This window comes from Colobus angolensis, unplaced genomic scaffold, assembly GCF_000951035.1.
Source record: "Colobus angolensis palliatus isolate OR3802 unplaced genomic scaffold, Cang.pa_1.0 Scaffold60, whole genome shotgun sequence".
Taxonomy (NCBI): Eukaryota; Metazoa; Chordata; class Mammalia; order Primates; family Cercopithecidae; genus Colobus; species Colobus angolensis.
The window spans coordinates 185,296-194,982 of record NW_012119599.1 but is presented as its reverse complement, the minus strand read 5'-3'; the positions used below and the strand labels follow the sequence as shown (position 1 = coordinate 194,982).

General features: G+C 44.9%; 1 protein-coding gene across 5 annotated transcripts in view; it reads left to right on the top strand.

Annotated features, from left to right (window-relative positions):
- The window catches only part of SAE1 (SUMO1 activating enzyme subunit 1), a 109,567-nt gene that overhangs the window by 32,595 nt on the left and 67,285 nt on the right, over positions 1 to 9,687 (top strand). For all 5 annotated transcript variants that reach the window (XM_011962932.1, XM_011962933.1, XM_011962929.1 and 2 more), the window contains exons 4-5: positions 1,439 to 1,581; positions 4,278 to 4,377. In XM_011962932.1, coding sequence (XP_011818322.1) covers positions 1,439 to 1,581; positions 4,278 to 4,377 — 243 coding nt within the window. The remainder of the gene's footprint in view (positions 1 to 1,438; positions 1,582 to 4,277; positions 4,378 to 9,687) is intronic.

Below are 9,687 nucleotides of genomic sequence, written 5' to 3'. Positions count from 1 at the left end.
TTCTCTTTTTTTTGAGATGGACTCTCGCTCTGTCGCCCAGGCTGGAGTGCAGTGGCATGATCTCAGCTCACTGCAACCTCCACCTCCCTGGTTTAAGCAGTTCTCTGCCTCAGTCTCCCGTTTAATTTACACTTTTCTATTTCATATGTGCATCTGTTCAAATATGGGCTTGGAAGGATGGATCATCTGTTCATTTGTCCTGTTTTCTTTTTCCTAGTCCCTTCTATTTTTTAACTTCAGGTATTGGGACACTTTCCATTTGGACATAAGTCTTCATTTTCTTATCTGTAGTAACCATATTTATTTTATGCCAGGTGTCCCTCGAACTTGTAGAAGTAGAAAGAGGGTTTGTTAAAACTGAAGTGTGAGGCCAGTTGATTGTGTAATGCGTGTGCATGGGACCATGTTGTCTGCCTTGCAGGCCATGTTTGGCTGGTCCTTGCAGGTTTGATAGTTACTTTAGACTCTGCAGGGTTCCATTTGATCAATTGGTTGCATGTTCACCTGTGGATTTCTTACCTTTTAGATGGGATTTTTCCTTGGGTGGCTGCATCCTTTGAAACACCAAAGAAACACATTTCTCTGTGAATGTTATTTCGGTATTCAGGCTGCTAGACAACAGCAAAGAGGGTCTATCAAGTGAAAATGTCCTTTTGTTCAGGAGAAAGCATGTGCAATTTGGAAGTTGTCTTTTGACCATGATCACAAAGCTTCTCCCAGAAAGACAGTATTTTGTGCAGTAGAACTTAGCCATTTCCAATACCTCAACTTACTGGAATACAACCTGGAGGCCCCAGAGCAACACTGATAATTCCACTGAGTGAATCACCAGTTCATTGTCTAAGCCTGAATGGAAGGTCACTTGGTCTATAACCTTTTCTTTTGTCCTTAAATTCAGATAAAGTTTCACACCGCAATCTGTGGAAAAATGATCTCAACAGGACTTGTTTATCTTCTTTATCTTAACATATCAATCAAAAGGAGGGGGAAGAAAAGTGCTTGTATTTAAACATGACCTTTGGGTCAGTTTAAAAAACTGGTTTTACTTCTCACTGTAGCTTATTTGGATTTTAATAGATTTAATGGTTTAGAAAAAACTTGCTAAGTTATTTTTTTCATGAAAACTATGAGATGTGTATATGTTCATGGATTACAGAAAACATTTGTTGACTAGCTTGTACTTTTTAGCTAAACACATTTTATTTTGGCTGCTTTTGGGTGCAGAACGTGACAGTCTCATAACTTATATTTTCTACACATTGAAACCTACAACTTCTCTTTTGTCTTCTAGCCATAGGACCCAAGGAACCTGTTGTACCAGTTTGAAACGTGTTTTAAACATGCCCAGAGAGACTGTTCATTAAGATTTATTTAGACATCAGGGCAGTGATTCACGGTATGCAAAACTCACACCCAGCCAATTTCTTTCTTTCTGCAGGTGTGTCTGACTTGCTGCTCCAGGGATGTCATAGTTAAAGTTGACCAGATCTGTCACAAAAATAGCATCAAGTTCTTTACAGGAGATGTTTTTGGCTACCATGGATACACATTTGCCAATCTAGGAGAGCATGAGTTTGTAGAGTAAGTGTTGGGAGAGGCGGGGAGAATGTAACATTTTCTCCTTTTTATACTTTTTTTAAAAAAATTATGTATGTATTTATTTATTTATGTGTAGAGACAGGATCTAAGCTTTGTTGTTCAAGCTGGTCTTGAACTCCTGGGCTCAAGTGAGCCTCCCACCTTGGCTTCCCAAAGTTCTGGGATTACAGGCATGAGCCATTGCGCCTAGATGACAACATAACACTTTTCAAAATTTAGTCTTATTTACTGGTAGAAAACAACCATCTAAGGAAATAATTTGATTATAATACTTAGAACATTCTGAAACCAAGTCATTAACAACTTGCCACATACAATAGATTGTGGGTTTAGAATTTTAGGAGGTATGCCCCTGGTCTCCAAAATGATAGACTAAATCTAAAGCCTAAAGCAAGCAGAGTTTTACGGCAATAAAAGTACACCACATGGGTATTTGTTTGATCAGTCTGGGCTTCATGCGGTAAAGTCACATTTTCTGCATAGGGAAGGCTTGCTCTGATTGTAAACATTTGTTCCCCAGCTTGGGCTTACATGTTTTCTTTTCTTTTTTGAGACAGAGTTTTGCTCTTGTTGCCCAGGCTGGAGTGCAGTGGTGCAATCTCAGCTCACCTCAACCTCCACCTCCCAGGTTCAAGCGATTCTCCTGCCTTAGCCTTCCCAAGTAGCTGGAATTATAGGCATGCACCACCAAGCCCGGCTAATTTTGTATTTTTAGTAGAGATAGGGTTTCTCTGTGTGGGTCAGGCTGGTCTCGAACTCCCGACCTCAGGTGATCCGCCCACCTCGGCCTCCCAAAGTGCTGGGATTACAGGCATGAGCCACCATGCCCGGCCTGCTTACATGTTTTCAAGTTGAGAGATAGTAAAATAAGTACAAAATAGTTAGTTGAGTGACTCTGGAGGCACATTCAGCCAAAGTCTACCTTGGCAAAGGTATCCAATATCCAGAGAGACTCCTCTGGTAGAACAAACAGACCTCATCCTCTCATGTTGAACATTGAGGCTGTGGAACTTGGTAATTCTCACATGACAGGACTTGCAGTGTTTTGACTTGGTAGTCTCTGGGTGAAAGATGGTAGATGATCTGTTATTGTAAAACCATATGAGTTAGGTATTTTGGCTGCAGTTTCTGACCACCCCCTCCAAAAAGAAAGACAGGCTCTGTGAGGTAGGAGCTTCCTACCAGGAGACTGAGAACTGTTCTCTTGTTCAGCCTCTCAGGCAAATCACTGAAATTTCTCTGGTCTCCAAGTTTCTTGCCTGTAAAATCAAGACGGGGGAAGGACAGTCATGTTCTAGACATCTCCTAACTCTACTGTTTTATGGCTTTAGGATAATCTAGTTCTTTGGGCATATTATTATTATTTATTTATTTTTTAGAGACGGAGTTTTGCTTTTGTTGCCCAGGCTGGAGTGCAGTGGCGCGATCTCGGCTCACAACCACCTCCGCCTCCTGGGTTCAAGCTATTCTCCTGCCTCAGCCTCTGGAGTAGCTGGGATTACAGGCATGCGCCACCACGCCCGGCTAATTTTGTATGTTTAGTAGTGACAGGGTTTCTCCATGTTGGTCAGGCTGGTCTGGAACTCTGGACCTCAGGTGATCTACCCACCTTGGCCTCCCTAAGCGCTGGGATTACAGGCATGAGCCACCGCACCCGGCTATTATTTTTGAGATGGAGTTTTGCTCTTATCACCCAGGCTAGAGTACAATGGCACGATCTTGACTCACTGCAACCTCCACCTCCCGGATTCAAGTTATTCTCTTGCTTCAGCCTCCAGAGCAACTGGGACTGCAGGCGCCCACCACCATGCCCAGCTAATTTTTGTATTTCTGGTAGAGACGGGATTTCACTATGTTGGCCAGGCTGGTCTCGAACTCCTGACCTCAGGTGGTCCACCCACCTCAGCCTCCCAAAGTGCTGGGATTACAAACGTGAGCCACTGTGCTTGGCTTCTTTGGGCATATTATAAAGAAGTCATAGTAGTGGAAAGCAGTTCAGATTATTTTAACATAAGCTGCCCACAGCAGAGGGTCAGAATTAAGTTTGGCAATTTTTTTTTTTTTTTTTTTCTGAGACGGAGTTTCACTCAGTTGCCCAGGCTGGAGTATAGTGGCGTGATCTCAGCTCATTACAACCTCCGCCTCCTGGGTTCAGGCAATTCTTCTGCCTCAGCCTTGCGAGTAGCTGGGATTACAGGCGCACGCCACCACGCCCGGCTTATTTTTTGTGCTGTTAGTAGAGATGGGGTTTCGCCATGTTGGCCAGGCTAGTCTCAAACCCTTGACCTCAAGTGATCTGCCTGCCTTGGCCTCCCAAAGTGCTGGGATTACAAGCGTGAGCCACTGCACCCGGCCAAGTTTGGCTATTTATTTCATGATTCAAGTAGAGTCTTTACAAAGTAATCACTTTGATTTATTGAGAGCAGCTGTGTGCCTGGCAGTGTGCTGAGCAACGTATGCTGCTCTGTTTTTCCCACGGTAATTTCCTGAGTGCCCAACAGTGTGAGTACCAGACTCATCACATTATCAATGGCAGAGCTGGGATTTGAACCGAGATCTGACTCCAAAGCTTTTGCCCCTAACCACCATCCCAATCTGTGACCTGGAGAGGCTTTTTTTGATTCCAGTTGCATGATTCCTAGGGTAAAATTACATTCCCTCCCCTTGTCACGCTCTAGGGAGAAAACTAAAGTTGCCAAAGTTAGCCAAGGAGTAGAAGATGGGCCCGATACCAAGAGAGCAAAACTTGATTCTTCTGAGACAATGATGGTCAAAAAGGTATGTGTAATGTGGGGGCAGAGGTCAGAAACCCTAGGGCCTTGGAGGCCACGGGCAATGATGATTGAAAAGAAGAGAAAGCACTTCTGGAAGGGGTGGGGCGAGTGCTTGTCCCATCTAAAGGGAGACTGCCACAGCTTAGTGTCAGTCAGCTGTTGCTGTGAGGGAATGTGGGCCCAGTGATTCCAGATGGGATTTTTCAAGACAATGAGAAATGCAAACTTTTGTAGGCTCTGTCCCAAACTTTGTGTATGTGTGTGTGTGTGATGGAATTTTTTTCTTGTTGCTCAGGCTGGAGTGCAGTGGCATGATCTCAGCTCACTACAGCCTCAACCTCCTGGGTTCAAGCGATTCTCCTGCTTCATCCTCCCAAGTAGCACCCCCTGCTAATTTTTTTTGTATTTTTAGTAGAGACAGGGTTTCGCCATGTTGGCCAGGCTGGTCTCGAACTCCTGACCTCAGGTGATCCACCCGCCTTGGCCTCCCAAAGTGCTGGGATTGCAGGCGTGAGCCACTGTGCCTGGCTCCAAATTTTTTTCTTTTCTTTTTTCTTTTTTTTTTTTGAGATGAAGTCTCGCTGTATCCAGGCTGGAGTGGTGCAATCTCAGCTCACTGCAACCTCCGCCTCCCAGGTTCAGGAGGTTTTCTTGCCTCAGCCTCCCGAGTATCTGGGACTACAGGCATATGCCACCACACTCAGCTAATTTTTGTATTTTCAGTAGAGACGGGATTCCACCATGTTGGCCAGGATGGTCTTTATCTCTTGACCTCGTGATCCACGTGCCTCAGCCCCCATCAAAGTGCTGGGATTACAGGCATGAGCCACCATGCCTCACCAGAAGTTTTTTTTTTTTAAGTGGCAAAACACCAGCCCCGGTTACAATAGCAAGACCCCGTGTCTAAAAAAAAAAAAATGTAAAAATGTGTCTGGTGTGGTGAGCACCTGTAGGCCCACCTACTCAGAGGCTGAGCGTGGAGGATTGCTTGAGCCTGGGAGGTGGAGGCTGCAGTGAGCCATGGTCACACCCCTGCAGCCCAGCCTGGGCAACAGAGCAAGATCCTGTCTAAAACAAAAAAAAAAAGGCAAAACAAAAAATGTTTTGTATTTTCTCTGCTAAAAATACAAAAATTAGCCGGGCAAGGTGGTGCGTGCCTGTAGTCCCAGCTACTCAGGAGGCTGAGGCAGGAGAATAGCCTGAACCCGGGAGGCAGAGGTTGCAGTGAGCTGACACGGCAGCACTGAACTCCAGTCTGGCGACAGAGCGAGACTGTCTCAAAAAAAAAGTTTTCTTTGCCTGTTTTTTCCTTTTGCCAAACAACCTTTAGTAAGAAAAGTCTTTCAATGTTGACAGGTGTTATCAGATTCATAGTTGTTAATGTAGTTTATATTAGGGTGCTCAGCCTCTATTTGGATCAGGTGCAATAATTACATTTATAGAAAGGAGTGAAGAAGGGGTCAGAAGACGATGGTTTCTGTACCTAGTGCTGGAATCTGAGATGGGAACCATGTGATGGGGAAAGCAAGATGAAGGGGCCAGAATTGGTTTCATTGAACGGAGAGGAAAGACATGACCAAGCCCATATTTACCCTTTGCTTTGTAGATTTAAATGTTGAGAAAGAAAAACAGTTGGTCAGAATGTTGAGTTAAATTACGCTAACGAGGGGATTCTAAAGAGTTCAGAAACCACAAAAGAGACTGCAGAAAACCACAAAAGTGGAACTCTCAGACTCTCCAGCAAGGCGGCATTGGAGATTTTCTTTCTCTTTTTGTGTTTGTGTTGGGAGTAGTTTGGTGCTGTAAGTGTGATACAGAGGAATTAAGCCCTAATTTTAGTGTCTATTCACAGAACCGTAATTATCCAGAGTGAACCTTGGTGTTTTGGCCAAAACTTGGGTCCCTTTCTTTCTGCCTTTCTTTCTTTTTGAGGCCCAGTCAAGATTTATCTGAATAGCTCCGTGAATTTGGTGGGGGGGGAGATAAATTGTTAACAAACGGAGGAGTACAAAAGCTGCTTTGTGGGTGCTGTCAGTTTATAAATCACACCCTCTTACAAGTGTGACACTTGGCCTTGGTGTGAAGGGTTTTATGGCTTAAGGGCCTTCTCTGATTGAGGCGGGTCTTTCACATTCAAATAGAGAGAGTGCCTAGCTTTGTTAGCCATTCACAGCTGGAAGTTTCCCTGGAGTCAGTTCTGATGGTGCCCACTGGGGTGGATCTGGAAACCTTTTGGGAACCACTTTATGTCGCTATGAGGAGAATGTAGGCAGCCCAGGCCTTTGCCTACCATTACGGAGGGCCCTACAGGCACAGAGGTTTTTGTGCAGCCTCTTCCTACGTGGAGCTGAGCTGGAAGGTATCAAAATATTCCCCAGCTGACATTGTTAGTCAGCTGTTACACTTGAACAATTCAGGCTCGGATTCCAACCCCAAGCCCTTAAGGTTACGAGGCATTCAGTGCATTCCTGTTGACAATCCCCGGGATTCCAAACCTTGCCTTTGTGTGGCTTCACCAAGGGCCCTGCGGACAGACTGGGCTGGACTGGATTTTGGCCATGGCTTTGTCACTTTGCAATAACATGCCTCCTTCCGTTTTGGTACAGATGGCCCTGTGATTTCAAGGTTCTCTTCCAACACCAAAGATTCCTTGATTCTGATGCTGCCGTTTTGCCTAATTGTACAGAATAACTAGTTGGGTTGTGCTCAGAGAGTGCAGGGTGGGGGTGGGGAAGCAGCCACTTCCTGTTTCCTGTGAAAGGTTTTCTGGTTAGGGTTCCCTTCCCCTCCCCCCTTTCCCTAGGTTTAATCAAAGGTTGTAAAGCCACTTTTGCTTCAAGGTACACTTTGTGCTCCTAAATTAGTAACGTTAAAAAACAAAAAGGAAAAACAGCCTGTGGTTTTCACACCCTCTAGGAAGCTGGTGGGCCTTTCTAGCACCTGTGCCATTCTGATAAATAAGGCCTTAAGAAAATGCCTTTTCCAGAAATAGGTGCTCAGTAGTTTGCTTGCTTTCTTTGGTGCCCAGGAGAAGATTTGAGACGGATTTCGTCACAATTAGGTCTCGGACACAAGCCTCACATGGACACTGACGTTCAGAAGACAGAGGAGAGAGCAATGAGGTGGTGGTGAGGAAGTGCCCACAAAGGTTTCCCAGAGGAAGAGTTGTTTGTGTTGGCATGTGAGGGACAAACTTTCCAGGCACCAGAGCCCGGAGCAGTGCTCCGTCTGAGGAAGTAGGATAAACTGAAAGACTGATGTAGGGGCAGAGTTGCTCTGGCTGCCCTCACTGCCACAGCCAGCTCTTTCTGTGAGTTGCAGAATGCCTACTGTGTGCAAGGCACAGTGTTGAGCGCAGGGAATCACATCCAGTCTTGTTGTCCACACCTACAGCTGATAAAGAAGCTACAGAAATTAAGTGATTTGACCAAAGTCACACAGCTGTGGAAGAAGGCGAGCGCATAGACAGTGGGTACAGGCCTAGGCTCACCCTATGATTTACGAAGAAGGATCCCCCTGAAGTTTCTAGGGTAATGTGACATATTAGGAGGATGGTAGGATAAAATGTGTGAACATCGGGATCATTCTGGAAAACCTTTGGGGTAAAAGGCCACTGTCGTGCTCCCATGTTTACATTTCTTTATCGTGAGTTCTTTGTGTTAGGTGCTGCCAGAGATGATGAGATGCCTGACAGTGGTTACTCTCTAATAGCTCTTTAAAAATTAAAGACAAAGTAGGATTTGTTCCTGACTGCACCAGAAATACAGATTTAATTTTATTTCTGCTCCTGAAATAGGTGACTAATTTGGAGTACTATTAATACTCTTTTCATGAATTAGTTGAGAAATTCCACAGTTGAGGAGTGATTCATTCTTTTGACTCCCTCTTTCTGAGCAATTTGTTGACAACCTTCTCATCTTCTCCCACACCCGTCATTAAAGAAACAGTCGAGTTCTTTATCTTTCATGTGGTACCTTGGTTTCCACTGCTGATGGCCCTTGAGATTGATTGTGTCTGTCTCCCCCCTTCCATTTTAAGCTCCATAGGGAAAAGGCAGTCTTGTTCACTGTTAGACTCCTAGTCCAGTGTCTAGCACAGTCATATCCAGGGAATATTTGTTCAGTGTACTGGTGGCTGTTAACTGCAGCATAATCCAACAACCCTGGAGGACGTTATTTTCTTCCTTTTTTTTTTCTTTGAAGCAAGGTCTCACTACTCTGTCACCCAGGCTGAAGTGCAGTGGTTCAAACACTGCTCACTGCAACCTCCCAAGTAGCTGGAATTACAGACATCCACTACACCTGGCTAATTTTTAATTTTTAAAAATTGTTATTATTTCTGAGATGGAGTCTTACTCTGTCACCCACGGTAGAGTGCACTGACGTAATCTCGGCTCACTGCAGCCTGTGCCTTCCGGGATCAAGCAATTCTCCTGTCTCAGCCTCCGGAGTAGCTGAGACTGCAGGTGTGCGCCACCACACTTGGCTAATTTTTGTGTTTTTAGTAGAGACGGTATTTCTCCATATTGGCCAGGCTGGTCTCAAACTCCTGACCTCAAGTAATTCGCCCACCTCGGCCTCCCAAAGTACTGGGATTATAGGCATGAGCCACAACTTCCAGCCTGATTATTTCCATTTTAAAAAAGAATAATTGAAGTGACCTTCTTTGTTACCTATGAAATGAATTAACCTTCTAGTATATTAATTCTCATGGTTTAGGTTATTTGAGCTAAGCTGAGAGAACAGAATACCAAAGAAGACAATAGACTTGCCCAGAAATATTTAGAAGTAAGTCATTCAGTTGCCTGGACTGGAACCCTCAGGCCACAGAGGTTCAAAATCCTGGCCTTTTGTTTTTTGTTTGTTTCTTTGTTTGTTTTTTTCTTTTTGAGATGGAGTCTTGCTCTGTCATCAGGATGGAGTGCAGTGGCATGATCTCAGCTCACTGCAACTTCCGCCTCCCGGGTTTAAGCGATTCTCCTGCCTCAGCCTTCCGAGTAACTGGGACTACAGGTGTGTGCCACCATGCCCAGCTAATTTTTGTATTTTTGTTTTTGTTTTTTGCGGTGAAGTCTTGCTCTGTCGCCCAGGCTGGAGTATAGTGATGCAATCTCAGCTCACTGCAAGCTCCACCTCCTGGGTTCATGCCGTTCTCCTGCCTCAGCCTCCTGAGTAGCTGGGTCTACAGGCGCTTGCCACCATGCCCGGCTAATTTTTTTTTTTATTTTTGAGACAGGATGTAACTCTGTAGCCCAGGCTGGAGTGTGGTGGCACAAACACAGCTCACTGCAGCCTTGAAATCCTGGGCTAAAGGA